The sequence below is a fragment of the Megascapheus bottae genome, chromosome 11, assembly GCF_031878675.1.
Source record: "Megascapheus bottae isolate mThoBot1 chromosome 11, mThoBot2.hap1, whole genome shotgun sequence".
In the NCBI taxonomy this organism is placed as follows: domain Eukaryota; kingdom Metazoa; phylum Chordata; class Mammalia; order Rodentia; family Geomyidae; genus Megascapheus; species Megascapheus bottae.
Genome location: NC_143519.1, coordinates 8,653,999 through 8,674,396, shown reverse-complemented (window position 1 = coordinate 8,674,396; position 20,398 = coordinate 8,653,999). Strand labels below are relative to the sequence as shown.

At 40.1% G+C, this 20,398-nt stretch overlaps 1 protein-coding gene across 2 annotated transcripts in view; it reads left to right on the top strand.

The window, feature by feature from the left end:
* Nucleotides 1-20,398, top strand: part of Pcca (propionyl-CoA carboxylase subunit alpha) — a 274,525-nt gene that overhangs the window by 7,632 nt on the left and 246,495 nt on the right. For both annotated transcript variants that reach the window (XM_090341922.1, XM_090341920.1), the window contains exons 2-4: nt 5,720-5,797; nt 10,277-10,324; nt 10,424-10,492. In XM_090341922.1, the coding sequence (XP_090198048.1) occupies nt 5,720-5,797; nt 10,277-10,324; nt 10,424-10,492 (195 nt within the window). The remainder of the gene's footprint in view (nt 1-5,719; nt 5,798-10,276; nt 10,325-10,423; nt 10,493-20,398) is intronic.

The following is a 20,398-nucleotide window of genomic DNA, read 5'->3' as shown; positions in this document are numbered from 1 at the left end:
TATTAAAAATAAGCGTCTTTATTACTGTTTCACGACTGTGACAAAATACTTAACAAAAAACAATTTAAAGGAGGAAAGATTTGTTTACAGTTTCAGAAATTTCAGTTTATTATGATAGGCAGCTTATGGAAGTATAACTCAAGTCTTGTAAAAGTAGCAGAGCAATAACAGAAGTCAATCCGGGGCAAGATATATCCTCCAAAGACATGCTCCCAGTCATCTTCCAAGCAAGCCCTACCTGTCAGAGCTTTACTGTTTCCTAATAGTCTGTTGAAAATATGAGTCCATCAATGGATTAAGTCAGTTATTTGGTTAGAGCCCTCTTAATCATCTCTGTGCTTTTGTAATTGCCTAAGGGTTTTCTTAATCCAGTGAAAGTGATAAATTACAATAGGATAATAGATACCAACATAAATAATTGGAGACAAATTGTCCATAGAATACTGAGGTATATGGGGAAATAATAGAGTATTGCAATGGTTATATGCATGCCAGAGTCAACTATGAGAATCTTCAAAGTGGTTGAGTCAAGGGTTAGTGTTTTAAGGTACAATAGGAGGATTATGTAAAGTATTTTGAAACAGTGCAGAGGTGCTAAGATGAATAACAAAAGTGGTGTCAGTCCAAGATTAAACAGGTGGGGTTGAGCATGGGTGGCTCATGCCTAAAAGGCTAGCTACTTGGGAAGCTGAGATCTGAGGATCTCAGTGATCCCAGTTCAAAGCCAGCCTAGACACTAAAGTCTGTGAGACTCTTATCTCTACAATTAACTGGAAGTGGTGGAAGTGGTGCTGTGAGTCAAGTGGTAGAGCACTAGCCTTGATCTGAAGAGCTTAGAGACAGCACCCAGGCCAAGAGTTCAAGCCTCACAACCTGCAAGAAAAAAAAAAAAAAAGTTATGGCCCTTTTGGCTATCTACAAATTCAATGCAGTACCCATCCATATCCCAAAGTCACTCTTTAAAGAAATAGACGAAGCAATCCAAAATTTCATACGGAATAATAAAAGATCCCATGTAGCAAAAACAATTATTAACAGAAAGAACAGCTCAGGAAGAATTTCAATATCAAACTTTATTACAGACTTATAGTAACCAAAACAACTTGGTACTGGCACAGGAACAGGCCTGAGGACCAATGGAATAGAACTGAAGACCCAGAAATCAACCCACAGACCTATGGCCCCCTCATTTTTGATAAGGGAGCCCCCCCCCCCAATTTGGAAGAAAGACAGCTTCTTCAACAAGTGGTGCTGGCAGAACTGGTTAAGCACCTGCAGAAAACTAAAGTTGGATCCTTCTATGTCACTGTACACCAGGATTAACTCCAAATGGATCAGAGACCTGGAGGTAAAAGCCAATACACTGAAAACTTTACAAGAAGGAATCGGAGATACACTAGGTCTCCTTGGTACAGGTAGAAGCTTTCTTAATAAAGACCTAGAAACTCAACAAATTAAAGAAAGTTTAGGTAAATGAGACTGCATGAAACTGCAGAGCTTGTCTGGCAAAGGACATAGTTAGCAAGTTAAATAGAAAGCCCACAGAGTAGGAGATCTTCACTAACCATACAACAGAAAAAGCCCTCATATCTGAAATATATCAACAGCTCAAAAAATTGAATCTCTGTAAAACTAATCTTCAGAGAAACAACCATCCCATTAAAAGATGGGCCAAAGACTTAAAGAGAAACTTCTCTGAAGAAGAAATAAGAATGGCCTATAGTCACATGAAGAAATGCTCGACATCTCTGGCCATAAAGGAAATGCAAATCAAAACAACTTTGAGATTCCACCTCACTCCAGTTAGAATGGCCATGATCAAGAAATTTAATAACAACAGATGCTGGGAGGGATGTGGCCAGGAAAGATCACTGCTACACTGTTGGTGGAAGGGTAAACTGGTTGAACCACCGTGGAAAGCAGTATGGCGATTCCTCAAAAGACTAAACATAGAACTCCCCTATGACCCAGCAATTCCACTACTTGGCATTTACCCAATTGTCCAGAAACAAGAACATGCTAAACTCACTAGCACAATGCTGTTATTGTAGCACTATGTACCATAGCAAAGATAAGGAACCAACCCAGATGCCCCTCCGTAGATAATTAAGATCAAGAAGATGTGGTATTTATACACAGTGGAATTCTATGCTACCATCAGAAAGAACAACATTGCCCCCTTTGTAAGGAAATAGACTTGGAAAAAGTCATATTAAGTGAAGTAAGTCAGGCCCAAAGGAACATAGGCTCAGTGGTTTCTCTTATTTGTAATAATTAGTACAAACCTTGGACTCTCCTAGCAGAGGATTACAATAGCTCAAAACCTAGATACATCAGGTCATATAGGATGAGGGTAAATGAAAGGATCTCCAGGATATGGAAACAAGAGCCATATAATGTGTGATTGTTGTTCTTAATGTACTATGGTATTTCTCATCTCTTTTGTTGTCCCTTGGTTATTCTCATATTGTTACAGTATCTTACCTTGTTATCTGGTATATTGTATTGTACTTTTATTTGAAATAGGAAAGGGAAGGGGAAAACAAGATGAGGGGAGAGGGTAGTAGAGGGAAATGGGGACAAAAACATGAGAAGGAGTATCAGTATGTGTGAAGTAATGCACCACTTATCTGATGACTATAACTGTAACCTTTCTATTAATTACAAAACAAAAGTTATGGTCCTTTTACATATTTGCTCTAAGATCATGCCCACATGATCTTCTTCTTTTAACCAGGCCCTACCTTCCAGAGTTCCACTATCTACCAATAGTTTATCTGACAGTCTTTTATGAATAATGAGAGTATTGGTTGTGTTAGGACTAGGCGTATATTGCTTAAGGAGAAAGGGGAAAAACATGTAGATTGGTAAAGAAAACTATGTACCCTGCCATATAATATAATATGGGGCAGCATTCCAAACCAAGGAAATACAAGGAACTTGAAAGATTGCATTTTATGATCAAGATTGCATTTGGTAAGACGTGTCCAAGGTGAATGGAGTAAAGTTCATTAGAGAGGGTGTTAGGTAGGACAGGGAGCAGTACAGTCATTATGGGGCTTGTATTTGGAATGTAATAATGGGAATCCAATTAAAGGTTGGAAGCAAATTGGATTTACATTTTAAAAAGACTGCTAAACCAGGCATTTCTGTAATGCTAGCTACCCAGAAAGCTGCATTTTGAGGATTTCTAATGCCAATAGGAAAGCTCATGAAAAAAAAAATTAAGTTTATTGTCAAGGTCATGTACAGAGGGGTTGCTGTTACATAGTAAGGTAATGAGTATATTTCTGGGAGTTGTCCCAGAGCTCTTCAGCTTTAATGAACTCTAATGGAGAGCTGAAGAGGGACACCATGGTGAACTGGGGAGAGACAGGAAACACCAGATATAGTACAATTGCAGCTGAGGTGCTGCGGCCTAAAGAGCATCATGGTCGGGTCAGGGTCACATGGAGGTGGAGAGTTCACAGAGTCTGGAGAGATCATGGTACACATCTGGTGGGTCCTGGAACCTATTGTCCAAGTCCCCGCTCCTGCTTCTAGGAATTCAGACATGCTTATCACCTGGGGATGAGAGTGGTATTTCATCATCATCCACCAAGATGCCAAGATGGCACCAGTTAGACCTACTATCTCTATTTCTATGTCTCATTAACATTCTGTCTTGGCTGGTCATGAATCTTATTCCTTCTGACCTTTGCTTTGGACTAGCTAGGATTATAGGCTTGTGACAACACTGCTAGCTTCCCCCCCCCCCAATTCTGGGGCTTAAATTCAGGGCCTGGGTACTTCATCGAGCACTTTTGCTCAAGGCTAGTGCTCTACCACTTGAGCCACATCACCACTTCTGGTTTTTTCTGTATATGTGGCACCAAAGAACACTCCTGGCCCCACTGCTAGCTTTTTGAATGTTTCATTTTCAAATTTTTGTGAAGTCTTGTCAACAGTAAACAAACAGGTTTTATTATGCTGATTCTAAACCAGTTCAGACTTGCCATGGAAAGGGCTCACATACTTGTTTTACCTGAGTCTTTGGTCTACGCTTCTTTCTGCTTTAATGATTTCTACTTCTTGTAGAAGTAAAAATCCATGCTTTTTAAGACTGTGAGCCACATCTTTACAACTTCATATTTCTACAAGCTGTGGTGTGTGAGTGCTTCCCTCCCTCTCTCCCTTCCCTCCTCTTCCTCCTCCTCCTCCTCCTCCTCCTCCTCCTCCTCCTCCTCCTCCTCCTCCTCCTCCTCCTCCTCCCCCTCCTCTTCTTTCTCTTCCTCCTCCTTGTCTTCCTCCTCTTTCTTCCCTTCTTCCTCCTTTCTATAGTGGGGCTTGAATTCATAGCTTGAATGCTTGTCCCTGTGTTCTTTCGCTCAAGGCTAATACTTTACCATTTTGAGCCATACCACTTCTGGTTTTCTGGTGGTTAATTGGAGATCAGAATCTTATGGGTTTTTCCTGCCTGGCTGCCTTTGAACTGCCACCTTCAGATCCCAGCCATCTGAGCAGCTCAGGTTATAGGCATGAGCCATTAGTATCCAGCTTATCCCCCGCTTCCCCCTTTTTTGGATAATGTTGTCATATGGTTTCCTAGATAATCAAAAAGAGAATCCCATTTCACTCAGGCACATCTACTGTTTGGTCAGGTGTCACTTGTAATTAGTTTCAGAGCTATGTGATGAAGATGTTTTTAAGTCTTTTAAAATAGTTTTTGAGGATAAACAAAGCATCCATTTGATTCAGTTGACCCAGAAATTCCTCAGTTCTTGGCTAGTTAAATATTTTTGAATTTCTCTCTTGGCTTATGCTATATCTAGCTTTGTATTCTTCTTAAACCCATCTTATGAGATATATAGTCTATGCAATCTGAGTTATTTATTGAAGGTTACCGGAAATGTGTAATTCATACTTATCAAAATCAGTGGTATTGGTTCTGCATTTTTGTTTTGTTAACCTCAGTGTAGTTCAGCAGTGAGATCACTGTCATGTCATCTTGGCCCTCATATTCATTTTGAATGAAGTTTATGTTTTCAGGTAAATTCTCAGAGCTCTCATGTGCATTGGATTTAGAATTTATAATGGCTTTCTCAGTGAGACCTTGGTGAAAAGTCACCTGAGCTTTCACTTTTCTAGTAGAGAGCTGAGGGATTAGGTTGCTTTATTTGTACAGATATTGTAAGGTTGAGTCAGTGTTCACGTTCAGGAAGATCTTTCTTTGGATTTACTTGACTCGTTTGCTATTGTATTAAAGTGTTATGAACATTGTTTTGATACCTTCAATTTCTTTTGTATGCCAAGGGAATATATTTGCAATTACCATTTCTTTTTCATAATTAAGGTGTATTGCTTAAACTACCATTGACTGACAGAATCATCTAGAAGTGGAAGAATTACCCTGAAAATCTTTTGTTGTTGTTGTTGGTTTGTTTGTCTGTTGTAGGGCTTGAAACTCTGGGCCTGGAAGCTGTCCCTGAACTCTTCAGCTCAAGGCTACTGCTCTACCCCTTGAGCCACAGTGCCACTTCCAGTTTTCTAGTGATTAACTGGAGATAAGAGTTTCATGGTCTTTAGTGCCCAGGATGGCTTTGAACCATGATCCTCAGATCTCAGCCTCCTGAGTGGCTAGGATTACAGGTGTGAGCCACCATGTCCTGCTTGAAAAGAATACTTTTGTACTTACTTAGGAAGAATCTAATTTGTTTTTTCTCTATTCTTTTTTAAATAGCATGTTCCACCCTATTCAAGACAGTGCCTGGTGGTGTCCCGGAGCCTGGGTTCAGCAGGAAGTGATTCTAAGGAAAAAGTAGGTATTTAATAATACTGTCAACTGGCTAAATTGAGATAGTTTTCCTTTTGCTAGGTACTGGGGCTTGAATTCAGAGACTTGTGTGTGCTAGGCATGTTGTCTGTTCTTTTTTTGTTTGTTTGTTTGGTCGGTGGTGGGGCTTGGACTCTGGGCCTGGGTGCTGTCCCTGAGCTTTTCAGCTCAAGGCTACTACCCTATCCCTTGAGCCACAGCTCCACTTCTGGTTTTCTAGTGGTTAAGTATAGATAAGAGTCTCATAGTCTTTAGTGCGAAGGCTGGCTTTAAACCAAGATCTTCAGATCTCAGCCTCCTGAGTAGCTAGGATACAGGTGTGAGCCACTGTGCTTGGCTTTGTCTGTTCTTTCAGGCAGGATTTATTTTTTTAAATTTTTAGTTACATACATTTTTTTTTTACTCTCAAAATAAATGAAAAAGAAAAAAGCAAAAACCTAATTTAAGCTGGGTGCGGTGGTGCACACCTATAATCCTAGCTATTCAGGAGGCTGAGATCTGAGGATCAAGGTTCACAGCCAGCCCAGGCACTGAAGAACCTGAAATTCTTCTCTTCAATTAACTTCTGAAAAATGGGAAGTGGGGCTTGGCTCAAGGGTAGGGTGGTAGCCTTGAGCTGAAGAGCTCAGGGACAGCACCCAGGCCAAGGGGTAGGATGGTAGCCTTGAGGTGAAGAGCTCAGGGACAATGCCCAGGCCGAGTTCAAACCCATGACACATAGAGACACACACACACACACACACACACACACACACACACACACACACACACACACACACACACACAGACACACACACACACACAGACACACAAAATAAAACCAACAGCCCTTCCCCCCCAATGTATAGAATCTGCACAGGAATGTACTAGGTATTGGTGAAGAAGTGATGACAGAACTCTGAAGACTGAGCCACTTCTGGAGCAGTTCTGAGGAAGGGTACAGCCTGATGAGCACTTCCAGTGGCTTTGGAAAAACAGGCTTCTAGTTTATGTCTACTATCTTGAAATTTTGAACATTGGTAGCCAAATTTGCAAAATTGAATTAAAGATATTAACCAAGAAGGCTTACCCCTGTAATCTTAGTTATAAAGGATGCTAAGATCCTAGGATCTCTGTTCATAGCCCAGGCAGAGAATTCCATGAGACTACCTCCAATTAACGACCAAAAAGGCAGCAGTAGAGCTGAAGTGGAAGGGTGCCATCTTTGAATGTAAAAATTAAGGGACTGTGCCCAAACCCTGAAAGCTCCACAGCCAGCATTAAAAAAAAAAAAAAAAAAGATAATGTTAAGCAGCTGACATTTAGGGTACATGCTTTCACATACCAACCATGATGCATTTATCACATGGTAGTTACTTACATGCACAATAGTCTATGAAATCAGTTTGGGGGCCAGGAGTTTGGCCTAGTGGTAGAGTGCTTGCTTAGCATGCAAGAAGACCCAGGTTCAATTCCTTGGTACCACATACATAGAAAAAGCTGGAAGTGGTAGAGCTCTAACCTTGAGAAAGCCTGAGGACAGTGCTCAGGCCCTGAGTTCAAGACCCAAGACTGGCAAAAAACAACAACAACAAAAAAACCCAGTTCTGATAACATTGCCATTTTACAAATGCAAATCAAGCCTAATCATTAGTGTAAATCAAAAATATAACTATGCAAAAGTCTAAGTTAACAGTGATACTCATATCACAGAGCAATAAGGATCAGAAAAATTTTCTGATAAGAAATACATTTTTGTATCAAAAGCACAAAGCAATCCAACTAAAGGCGCCCTGGTGTATCAATTGTTTTCCATAAGGTGCCAGGGTGACTGGGTGATCCACCTTCATTCAGCACATGCCAGTATGAAATATGTCATCAGATTTGCCAGATCTGGATCTTCTTTCCCTTACTCCAGTGATTCCCAGTACTGTCCTGTGTTTTGGAATGCTCTTCTTTATTGGGGCTAGTGATAGTGATAAACATCTTGCTTTCGCTTAAGGAGTGATGAGATTATCCAGAAATATAGGACGAACTCAGTTTTCTTGGTCTGTGAGTAGATGACATGCTAGCTGTGGTTTTTTTATACTCCAGCAGTGGGGAAGGGAAAGCAGGAAGGGGAAAGTGCTGACAGATTAAAACAGATACACCAAAGCAACAAAACAAGGCCTGGAGTCAGTAGCTCACTGTAATCCTTGCTGCTCAGGAGGCTGAGATCTAAAGATGGAAGTTTGAAGCTAGATTGGGTAGGAAAGTCTGTGAGACTCTTCCAAATTTGATGTTTATTCAGACTTAATATTGTTTTCAAAAGACATAATCTATTTGGTGTGCTATCGTTGGATATAAGTATAATTGGTACCTGTGTGGAATTACTGAAACTATATCTCAGTCCAATAGAGATGGCATGTCAGTTATACTTACTAGACTTTCCTCTCTTGGAAAGTTCCTAACAGTAAGGATTTTCTTAGAATTTAGAAAATAAATTGTCATATAAATTGTTCAACACTTTCATCTTTTTTTGTGCTGGGCCTGGGTGCTGTCCCTAAGCTTTTGTGCTCAAGGCTAGAGCTCTACCATTTGACCCATGTGTCATTTATGGTGTTTTTGGTGTGTAGAGATAAGAGTTTCACAGACTTTTCTGCCTGGGTTGGCTTCAAACTGTGATCCTAAGATATCATCTTCCTGAGTAACTAAGAGTATAGGTGTGAGCCACTAGTGGCCAGCTGTTTTGTTTTTGATTAAGTACTTTTTGGAAGGGATGCCTGCTGGATTTGACCTCAGGGCTTCAAGTTTTTTAAGCAGGCTGTCTTATCACGGGAGATACTCCACTGATTCCTTTTTTGCATTGTTTTTTTTTTTTTCTCCTACACCTGAGGCTTGAACTCAGGGTTTGGGCACTATCCCTGAGACTATGTGCTCAAGGCTAGTGCTCTACCATTTGAGCCACAGAGCCACATCTAGCTTTTTCTGTTTCATGAGGTACTGAGGAATTAAACCCAGGGCTTCATGTATGCTTGGCACTAAACTAAACCACATTCCTAAAAAGCTCTACCATTTTAGTCACAGTTCCATTTCTGGCTTTTGGTGGTTAATTGGAGATAACAGTCTCAGGGACTTTCTTGCCCAACTTCAAACTTTGATCCTCAGATCTCAGCCTTCCAAGTAACTAGGGTTATAGGTATGTGCCACTGGCACCTAGCTGCCTTGCTTTATATCTGGGCTGATTTAGACCACAGTCTTCCAATTTGTGCTTCTCTTTGTCATTGGAATGACAGGCATATACCACTCAGCCTGTCAGTTGGTTGACATGGATATGAACTTTTATGCTTAGGATGACTTTGATCTGTGATTTCCCAATCTCTGCCTCACAAGTTGTTAGGAAGCTTGAGCCATTATCTCTGACTGATTGACTGATGAGTAATTTCAATGAAAACTTTTTTTTTTTTTGAGATTTAAGAATCTTTATGGAGGCTTTATGGAGACAAGTTGATATTATCCAGTACCTTGCATTCAAATGAATCATAGTTATGCATGCACAACTAAAATGAAATGAAAGTAAGTTTTATTAAAATAGTCATCTCCTGGAAAAAAGGCAAAAACTTGCCCTTGGTAGGTCTTCAAACCTTTATTAATAGAGTATAAAATGTAGATGAGCTTTTATGTTGTCAAAATACCACTTTTAGTGCTGTACATGGAGAATCCAATATAAGGCTTATAGTTGAGCCTGAAGAACTATAATAAAATAGAAAACTTTTTTTTGTAGGCATTTTAAAATATTACTTGAAGATTTGCTTTGGTCAGGAGAATTTATCAGTAAATCAACTTATAACTCATTGATGATTACTGATTATCAGTAAACCCATTAATGGATAAGTTAATCTAATCAATAGATAATTTAACAAAGTAAAGATAAGGTCAGAATTAAGTTGTCAATAAGCATATTAAATTGATAATATTTGGGCCCGTAGTTTGGCCTAGTGGTAAATGTACTTGAGTAGCATGCACAAAGACCGGGGTTTGATTCTTTGGTACCACATACATAGAAAAAGCCAGAAGTGGTGCTGTGGCTGAAGTGGTAGAGCTCTAGCCTTGAGAAAGCCCAAGGACAGTGCTTAGACCTTGAGTTCAAGCCCCAGGACTGGCAAAAAATATTGATAATATTTAATATTACTCTAAAAAGTAAGTGTTCACTAAGATCATATCTATTGTTGATTGTAGAAAAAATGTTTTTTTGGGGGGCTGACAGTTTGGCCTAGTGGTAGAGTACTTGCCTAGCATGCACGGACCCGGGTCTGATTCCTTGGTACCATATACATAGAAAAAGTGGAAAGTGGTACTGTGACTCAAGTGGTAGAGCTCTAGCCTAGAGAAAGCCCAATAACAGCGTTCAGGCCCTGAGTTCCAGCCCAAGGACTGGCAAAAAAAAAAAAATTGGGGATGGGTCTAAAATAATGTTAAGATTTTCTATTTTTTTTTTCTCTGTAGACTTTTGACAAAATTCTTATTGCTAATCGAGGAGAAATTGCATGTAGGGTGAGTAGAATTTAAATTATTTTCCATTTTAGTCTATGAAATATATTATGTACCTTTAAATATGAAATCTGTTAATATATAACAATATATTTTCAATAGGTGATTAAAACTTGCAAGAAGATGGGCATTAAGACAGTTGCCATCCACAGTGATGTTGATGCTAGCTCTGTAAGTACATTTTTACCTAAATTAAACACAGCCTCGATTTTGAAGTAGAAAAAAACATGAATTTTAATTTTCTCTTGGTCTACAAAAGGCATCTTCAAATTTTAAAACTGTCTACTGCTGCAGTAAGAAACAGTGGAAGCATTACAATATACTCTATAAGTGTTTATTTTTCAAAGCCTTAAAAATCTAGAATAGACTAAAGATCAGGTGTGGTCAGCAAGTAGGTTTAAGGAAAGTATGAGAAAGCTAGATTTGAAATGTTTACTCACTGCTCTTTTATGAGAGCACTTTTCTCTAGCATAACTCCAATATCACTAAGGGAATGCTACAATTGTTTAACCTTTCCTAAATGCTTTAATGTGTTCAGCTGAAGGTTTGATGAATGAGAGATATCCTGATGCTAATTAGACCTGAACAAAAGAAGGTATAGCATAAAGCAGTGAATGATATATAATTTTATGTGGCATCTTTAACACAGCAGGATTTTTTTTTTTTAGCACTAATGAGCTGTGAATGAGTAGAAAAAAATCCCATGGGAAAAGAATGCAAGTTATTAGTCTATGTATTGAAGTATTAGTAGATGTACTTTAAGTTACTGTGTTGTATTTTTTTCACACTACTTTTGATAAGTAAATCTTTCGTTAATGTCAGCTTTCATACTGTAGTAATTTAGTACAAAGGATTTTCAAGTTTGATGGTGATCTTTAATTTTTGTCTTAATTGGAACTGTTCATTTTGTCTTATTGTGACTTAAGCTTTTTTGGTAACTGTTTGTTTGTTTATTTATTTAGCTAGTCCTGGGGCTGACCACTGCCCTTGGGCTCTCTCCAGGCTAAACTCTACCACTTGAGCCACAGCACCATTTCCAGCTTTTTCTGAATATGTGGTACCAAGGAATCAAACCCAGGTCTTTGTGTATGCTAAGCAAGCACTCTACCTCTGGGTCAAACTCCTGGCCCTATAAATGTTTTATCTTTTATTTAAAAAAATTTTTTTTGTGGGTCATGGGGCTTGAACTTTGGGCCTGGGCTTTGTCCCTGTGTTCTTCAGTTCAAGGCTACCACCCTACCCTTGAGCCACAACCCCACTTCTCATTTTCTAGTGATTAATTGGAGATAAGAGTCCCAGGACTTTGTAGTACCCAGGCTGGCTTTTGAACCTCAATCCTCAGATCTCAGCCTCCTGAGTAGCTAGGATTATAGGCATGAGCCACTGTGCCCATCTGGTAACTGTTTATTTTTAAAAACTAAAATGAAAATAATTGCAAACTAGCAACCTGAAAACAAATGTTAACTTACAATTTGACAGTTGTATTTAAAAAAATAAAATAAAATAGGGCCAGGACTTTGGCCTAGTGGTAGAGTGCTTGCCTAGCATGCATGAAGGCTCGGGTTCAATTCATTAGTACCACATACATAGAAAAAAGCCGGAAGTGGTGCTGTGGCTCAAGTGGTAGAGCACTGGCCTTGAGAAAAGTCCAAGGACAGTGCTCAGGCTCTGAACTCAGGGCTCCACGACTAGCAAAACAAACAAAACCCCCCACCCCCAAAATTAAAAAAATACCTATGTTTGGTTTCTTTGTTAAATTTTGTTTTAACCATGAAAATTTAAGTACAAATTTATATTCCTTACAAAGTAGTCATGAAATAATGGGAAAACCTTATCACTCTATTTCTTGATTGGTAATCCAAGGTATTTATCAAAAGTAAGCTCTTCTAGAAAAAAGTTTAAGGGAGCTGGGCACGGTGGCTCATACCTGTATTCCTAGTTACTCAGAGTCTGAGATTGAGGATTGAGGTTCAAAGCCAGCCCAGGCACTAAAGACAGAGAGACTTATCTCCAGTTAACCACTAGAAAACAGGAAGTGGGGCTATAGCTCCAGGGGTAGGGCCATAGCCTTGTGTTGAAGAGTTCAGGGACAGCTCCCAGGCCCAGAGTTCAAGCCCCATGACCCATGTTAAAAAAAAAAAGTTTAAGGTCACCAGCAAGCTAGTACTACTCAGGCTGAAAATAGTAGGGCATAAAGCAGCAATTATGATACATAATTAAAAAAATATGATTTGTGAGGCCTCATAATGGGAGCATAGTATTCTCAGTCAAAATTCTACAGTAGGGACAAATCAGAGAAACTTGTTCAGTTTCGGCTTCATTCGCAAGAGAAGTCTTTTAGGTACAAGGATGAACTCCCTGAACACAAGGTGTTGACAATTGATCGCAGAGGTTTTCAGCGTCTATAATGTGAACAAGCCAAGCTATATTATGTTGTTATATGTTGTTAGTGTTTAAGGTGACATTTCTTTTTTTTTTCTTTTTTTGCTAGTACTGGGCTTGAGCTCAGGGCCTGAGCACTGTCCTTCAGTTTTCTCAGGGCTAGAGCTCTACCACTTGAGCCACAGCACCACTTCTGGCCTTTTCTATGTATGTGGTACCAAGGAATTGAACCCGGGTTTTCTGCGTGCTAGGCAACCACTCTACCACTATGCCAACTCCTGCCCCACTCCCCACACCCCCCCCTTTTTTTTTGGCCAGTCCTGGGACTTGAAATCAGGGTCTGAGCACTGTCCTTGAGTTTTCTCAGGGCTAGAACTCTACCACTTGAGCCACAGTACCACTTCTGGCCTTTTCTGTGTATGTAGTACTGAGCAGTCGAACCCAGGGCTTCATGCATGCTAGGTAAGCCCACTACCACTAGTCCATGCTCCCTGCCCTAAGGTGAACCTTTTTTTTTTTTTGCCAGTCCTGGGGTTGAGCTCAGGGCCTGAGCACTGTCCTTGGACTTTCTCAAGGCTAGAGCTCTACCACTTGAGCCTCAGCGCCACTTCCGGCTTTTTTCTATATGTGGTACCGAGGAATCAAACCCGGGTCTTGCTCGGCAAGCACTTTAACCACTAGGCCAAACTCCCGGCCCCAAGGTGAACCTTTTAATATAACTTGTATTACAAACCTCACATAGTGTATATGTTATTTCAAGGTGAAGTGTGAGTTGTGGTAATAGGAAAATACAGCAGTAGTTTATTGTGAAAACTTACCTTAATATTTTTTGACCAGTCCTGGGGCTTGAACTCAGGGCCAGGCCCAGGACTGGAAAAAAAAAAAAAAAAAGTTGTGAAAACCATTCTAGCTTGAGAGACCTTGGATTGAATCTGGTGTGCTTTCAGTGGGCAATATTGTGCTGACTCAAATTAATATCTATCGATCTATTTATCTATCTGTCTATCTATTGCCAGTATAGGGGCTTGAACTCAGGGCCTGAGCACTGTCCTTGGACTTTTCTTAAGGCTAGGGTTCTAGCACTTGAGCTACAACTCTTATGTGTGTGGTACCGAGAAATCGAACCTGGGTGTTCGTGCATGCTAGGCAAGCACTCTACCACTAGGCCAAACTCCCGGCCAATAAATGAATATTTGTGTAAGAAACAATGGTATGGTACTTGTCTGGGTACAGCAATACTGCCCTAGATCCCTGCCTGCAATAAAGGCAAAGTTTTTGTTTTGTTTTGTTTTCCGATTATGGGGCTTGAACTCAGGGCCTGGGTACTGTCCTGAACTTTTTTGCTTAAGGCTACTGTTCTGCCACTTTGAGCCACAGCAGCACTTCTGATTTGCTGGCGATGAATTGGAGATGAGAGTCTCTCAGACTTTCCTGCTCGGGCTTGCTTTGAACTTCGGTCCTTAGATCTCAGCCTCCTGAGTAGCCAGGATTGCAGGGGTGAGCCACTAGCACCCATAGACAATAATTCCTTCTTATTGTTCCTCCTCCTTCTCCTCCTCCTCTTCTTCCTCCTCCCCCTCCTCCTCTTCATCCCCCTCCTCCTTCCCCTGCTCCTCCTCCTCCTCCCCCTGCTCCTCCTCCTCCTCTTCTTCCTTCTACTCCACCTCCTCCTATCGTCCTCCTCTTGTTCCTCCCCATCTTCCTCCTCCTTTTTGCTAGTCCTGGGAGCTAGAACTTAGGACCTAGGCACTATATTGAGATTTTTTTTTTCTTGTTGTTGTTTAAGGCTACCACTCTATCCCCTTGAGCCACAAGGGTTACTTTCGGCTTTTTCCATTTATGTCTTACTGAGGAATACAACCCAGGGCTTCTTCAGCTCAGTAGGCAAATTCTTGACTGGCAAATTAAGACATTTGTCATCAGTAAGCTTAATGATTACATTCAGTTGTCTCCTTTGCTGTCTGTTAAGAAATCTGTTGGTCTTCTTTTTGAAACTGCTTTTATTCCCCCTTGTTGTGGTGCTAGGAATTGAATACCACACCTTAAACAAGCCTTCTACCACTGATTTGCCTCCCCCAGTTCTCTTTCTTTTTTCTTTTTTTTTTTTTTCCATTTTTTAATTGAAAGATTTTACTAACACTGATTTTTACATCATATTTCAAATGTCATGTTTAACACACAAATATTCAAGAAGGAAATCTATTTGTAATCACTGGCACATAGGTTTTAGAACATAATTAAAATTAAGCTGAATTTCTTTTTAAATGTGTAGTACATTTGAATCCTTTCATCTTTCATTCATGTTTTAGCATCTTTATTTTAAAGGCTGTCTTGGTATTTTGATTTGCTAGTTCTTCTTCATGGCGTGTATGTGTGTGTGTGTGTGTGTGTGTGTGTGTATGTGTGTATGTGTATGTATTTTTCCCCCCACATGTTTAGATTTTGGCTTATGTCTTCCTATTTGGCGTGTTGAATTTCAGGTTGCAGAAGTGCCCCTGTGGGGAGTAGGTGTTAGGTTTATTTCTTTTAGGTATTCTAGGGTATTACTCATCTGGTACTTTTTTTCTTTTTCTTTTCTTTTTTTTTTTGGGTCATGGGGCTTGAACTCATGGCCTGGGCTCTGTCCCAGAACTTTTCAGTTCGAGGTAGTGCTCTACTACTTTGAGCCACAGCTCCACTTGCTGACTTTTGAGATCCTCAGATCTCAGTTTCCTGAATGGCTACATAGTAAGCGTGAAGCCTCTGGCATCTGGCTCTGGCACTCATTGTTACGTTTCATGGCATGAAGGTTTCTCAATTATTTGGATAATAATAAGAACAAAATGAGGTTGCATGTACACAGGGTACTGGTTGGGTAGGCCCATAGTATCTAATTTGTGTAGGAGATTTTATCCTTTACTTTTTTAGCAGTATCTCTGTGGTCTCTGAGTCCTAGCAGGTTGATTCCCCAGCCCCTTCCTGAAACAGAATGTAACTTTCAGGCCCCCTGGTCTTCCTATGAAGTTTTTCTTAGACTCTTTAACTTAAAACAGAGTCTGGTTACTTTCTTAAGAGTTAAAACTTTGTCCTTTAGGTTAGTAAAACTCTCATTTTTTCAAAATTGTCAGTGGTATCTGCTGTTATGGGTATATGTTTCTTTAGCTTCCTCTTTTTTTTTTATACTAGGGATTTAATGTAGGGAGTTGTTCGTGCTAATTAAGTACTTCCTCCCCTCCCCCCCTTTTTTTGTGCAGGTCCTAGAGCTGGAACTTTGCCGGGAAAGCGCTGACCCTGAGCTATTTTGCTCAAGGCTAGTGTTCTATCTCTTGAGCCACAGCTTCAACTGAGTAGCTAGGATTATAGGCATGAGTTATAGGCACCCAGCCTCATCTTTGTTTTTGATCTCTGGAGATTGCTTGTAAATTCTTGTAAGCCAAGCTATTCATTTAAAGAATGTTATCTTTAGTCTAGGATTTTAGGTGTTTCTAGGTAGAATTTGTGGGTTTTCTTGTTGGATTGTAGCACCTAATTTATTCTCTGCTGAGGAAGTTTTTTCCTTCTATTATTTGAGAAGACTGACCTGGAGCAGCCATATAATGTCCGTACATTTGTAAAGATGAGATTAGTGCAGCCACATCCAGGGTATAAGATCAAGTTAAGCACTCTCCAATGGGAAATAGGGTAGGAAAAACAAAATGGGAATTAAGCTTCATAATGTTAGGTTCCCAGGAAAGGAAACCTGCACATGGTTCAGGCAGAAAGAGTTTATTTCAGGGAGAGCAACTGTGGGTCTGCACAAAGTAGAGGCATATGGGGACAGAGCAGTATGGTGAGCTGGTTTCTATAGGAAATGTGGGAGGCAGTATCACAGTGGATGTGAAAGTGATCTCAGAGCCTGGGGAGCCTCTCACAGTGTGAGGGAGGCATGGCCAGGGCGATTCAGGAAATGGCCTTAGAGAAAGAGGAAGTGACCTCAGAGCCTGGGATCCTTTGCTGACTCACAGTCAGATGATGGCTGGTGAAGAGGAAGGTAGACCAAACACTTAATCAGTCGTATTATTTTTTGATATTTCATTTTGTGGGTTCCTGGAAAGCACACTTATTATTCCTTGAAAAGATTTGTGGGTAGTTACTGAGAAAAGACAGATCCATTGCAGGACTGTGTCCAGCTAGGATTTTGACTGGGACTGTTTTGTATCTGTAGGTCAATTAGAATACAGCTCTTGACCATGTGAGGTTCTTAAATGCATTTAAGTTGCTTTATCTATTTATTCATTTAACTAGTCCTGGGGCTTGAACTCAGGGCCTGAGCAACTGGACACTTTTTGCTCAAGGCTAGCTCGCTGCCACTTGAGGCACAGCACCACTTCAGGCTGTGTGTGTGTGTGTGTGTGTGTGTGGTTCCGAGAAATTGAACCCAGGGCTTCGCGCATGCTAGGCGAGCACTCTACCAATAGGCCATACTCCCAGCCTCCTTTGTTTTGATGGTCATGGGACTTGAACTCTGGGCCTGGGCATTGTCTCTTAGTTCTTCAGCTCAAGGCTACCACCACACTTCTTGAGCCAGAGCACCACTTCCGGTTTTCTGGTGGTTAATTGGAAATAAGTGTCTCACGGATTTTAGTGCCTGGGCTGGCTTTGAACCAAGATCTTCAGCTCTCAGTCTCCTGAGTAGCTGGGATTACAAGTGTGAGCTACCATGCTCAGCTGCTTTAATTTTTTTCAATGATGTTTTGTGGTTTTTGATTACAAATTTATGTTTACAAACTTTTGTTCTTTGTTATAGTTTTTTTTTTTTCCTAATCCTGGGGCTTGAACTCAGGGGCTGTCCTAATTCTCAAGACTAGCGCTCTACCACTTGAGCCACAGCACCACTTCCAGCCTTTTCTGTGTATGTAATACTGAGAAGTTGAACCTTGATCTTTGTGTATGCTAGACAAACACTCTACCACTAGGCCATAGGCTGTGGTCCTGGCCACTAATATAGTTATTTTTAAGTATTTTATTACTTTTAATACCTTTGTAAGCGTAACTATTTAATTTTTTTTGTTGTTGCTTGCAAATATATACAAATGAAACTGATTTTTGTGTGATTTTTTTTCTTAACTTGCAAACTGGTTGAGCTATTATTAGTTCTAAGAATTTGTTAGTGGACTCTTTAAGGTTCTCTAAGATTATGCATGTCATGAGTAACAAGGGACGGTTTTACTTGTTTCTATCTGCATACTTTTTTTTTTTTTTTTTTTTTTTTTGCCAGTCCTGGGCTTGAGCTCAAGGCCTGAGCACTGTCCTTGGACTTTCTCAAGGCTAGAGCTCTACCACTTGAGCCTCAGCACCACTTCCAGCTTTTTTCTATGTATGTGGTACCAAGGAATTGAACCCCGGGTCTTCGTGCATGCTAGGCAAGCACTCTACCACTAGGCCAAACTCCTGGTCGAGTTTTAATTTTTTTAATGAGATTTCATTGGGTTAAGTGGAAAACATTGTGAGTTTTCATTTCAGATGAAGATTATTCTATACTTCAGCCTTTGACCTTTTTTCTGCGTGTTCCTCTGAACTGAGCTCATCAATGTTTTGTGACTTTGAGTACAGTTATGCACACTTGAAATGAGAAGTATCTGTTATTTACTGCATTGAAACAAAAACCTAAAATCAAGAAAGTAGTCACTGTGATTCACATCTTACCCAGGCAGCCTGCTGTTTAAAATATGATTCCTGGTGTGTATTGGAGTCTCAGCCTTAGGATGCTGTAATGAGATTGAGTGGGATTTCCTGTGAGCACTCTGGGATGATTGACGGGAAAGTGAGGACAATCATCACTTTTCCAGTCCACCCTTGATAATATTTTCCTGCTGTCTGGGAGAGACTGAGGACAAATAGGACTTTGTGATGTCTAAGTAATTTAGTATATGTTGGTTCCAGCTGAACAAGCTGAAGGGTAATGCTCGGATAACTAGAGATAGAGTATGTTAATGTAGGCTAAGGTATAGAAGACCTTAGGGAAAACATCAAAATTATATGGAATGGTTGGAATATCTTATTTTATATCTTTTCATGTGTATCTTCATGAACATATCCTTAGTTTCAACTTAGAGATGTAGAGATTACAGTAATTTGGAAATCTCAATCATTTTTTTCTTCTTTATATGATTCCAGCATATATTTCAACATTTTTTGGTTGGACAGAAGTTACTATTCTTTTCTTATTTTTGTTTTAAGATAGGGTCTTTTTCTATAGTCTGTCCGGCTTGGAATTTCCTTTTTTTTTGTCGGTTGTGGGGCTTGGGTGCTGTCGCTGTCCCTGAGCTCTTCAGCTCAAGGCTACCGTCCTACCCCTAGAACCACAGTGCTACTTCCAGTTTTCTAGTGGTTAATCGGATATAAGAGTCTTACAGTGCTCAGGCTGGGTTTGAACCGTGATCCTCAGATCTCAGCCTCCTGAGTAGTTAGGATTACACGCGTGAGCCAGTACACCCGATGAGGAACTTACTATTTAACTCAAGCTAGCTTGGAACTTGTAATCCCTCTGTAATTCCTGAGTGCTTTAAAATGCTCAGCTTCAAAAAATTTAAAAAAAGATATATAAAGCATATATTAGTTAAAAATCATAAAATCTATTAATGGACTTATCGATTCTCAACCAGGAATACAGGACAAAGGTCAAGTTATCATTTATGTCAGATAATCTTTTAGTGTGTGTGTGTGTGTGTGTGTGTGTGTGTGTGTGTGTGTGTGTGCGTGTGCGTGCGTGTGCGTGCCTGCACATACACACACACACACACACACATGCATGAAAGTGTGTTTATGTGAATATACTTGTAGCTGAGATGATATGCTTAATGCAATTATTTTTTATTGTATTGTCAGGATAATGTATAGGGGTTACAGTTACACTTGTCAGGTAATGGGTACATTATTTCTCAAACCTTGATACCTCTTCTTATGTTTTTGTTCCCTTTTCCTCCCGCCACCCTTTCCCAATTATCTTATTTTCCCCTTCCCTTTCTTATTTCAACAAACAAATGAATGGATATACAATATGGCAGGTAACAAAGTCAGAAACAGTAACCACATGGGATTAACCATAAGTGGAAAAACATAGAAAAGAAATAACTTCAGGTAGTACATTAAAAACAATGGTAACAAAGATAAACCTCTTGTTTCCATATTCTAGAGTTCATTTCATAGCCCATCCTATATGACCATATAGTTTTTGATCCTCTGTTAGGAGAATTCTAGATGTGTACTAATTATTACAAATGAGGGAAGCCATGGAGCCTGTGCTCTTTTGGGTCTGGCTTACTTCACTTAATATGAACTGTGACTCTCAGATCTCATCCTACTGATTAGTTTGGATTACAGGTATGAGCCACTGGAACCTAGTTTTATTTTTTATTTTTAAGTTTTCACTAAGTGAATTGTTCATTTCTGTGTGTGTGTGTGTGTGTGTGTGTGTGTGTGTGTGTGTGTGTGTGGTGCTTAGGAATGAACTCAGGACCTTGTACATGTAATGCTAAGTACTCTATTGTTGAGCTCTGTAGTACTCCATTCCACTCTGCATCTTGAGATGTTGTTTTCTTGCTCAAGCTGGTCTTGAACTCCTGTACTGAGTGGCTAGGCCTGTAGACATGTATCACTCAGCATATCAAATCTGGGCTTTCATTTCTTTTTGTGTGTGCTGTTCCTGGGGTCCCCAAGCATTTTGCTCAACATCAG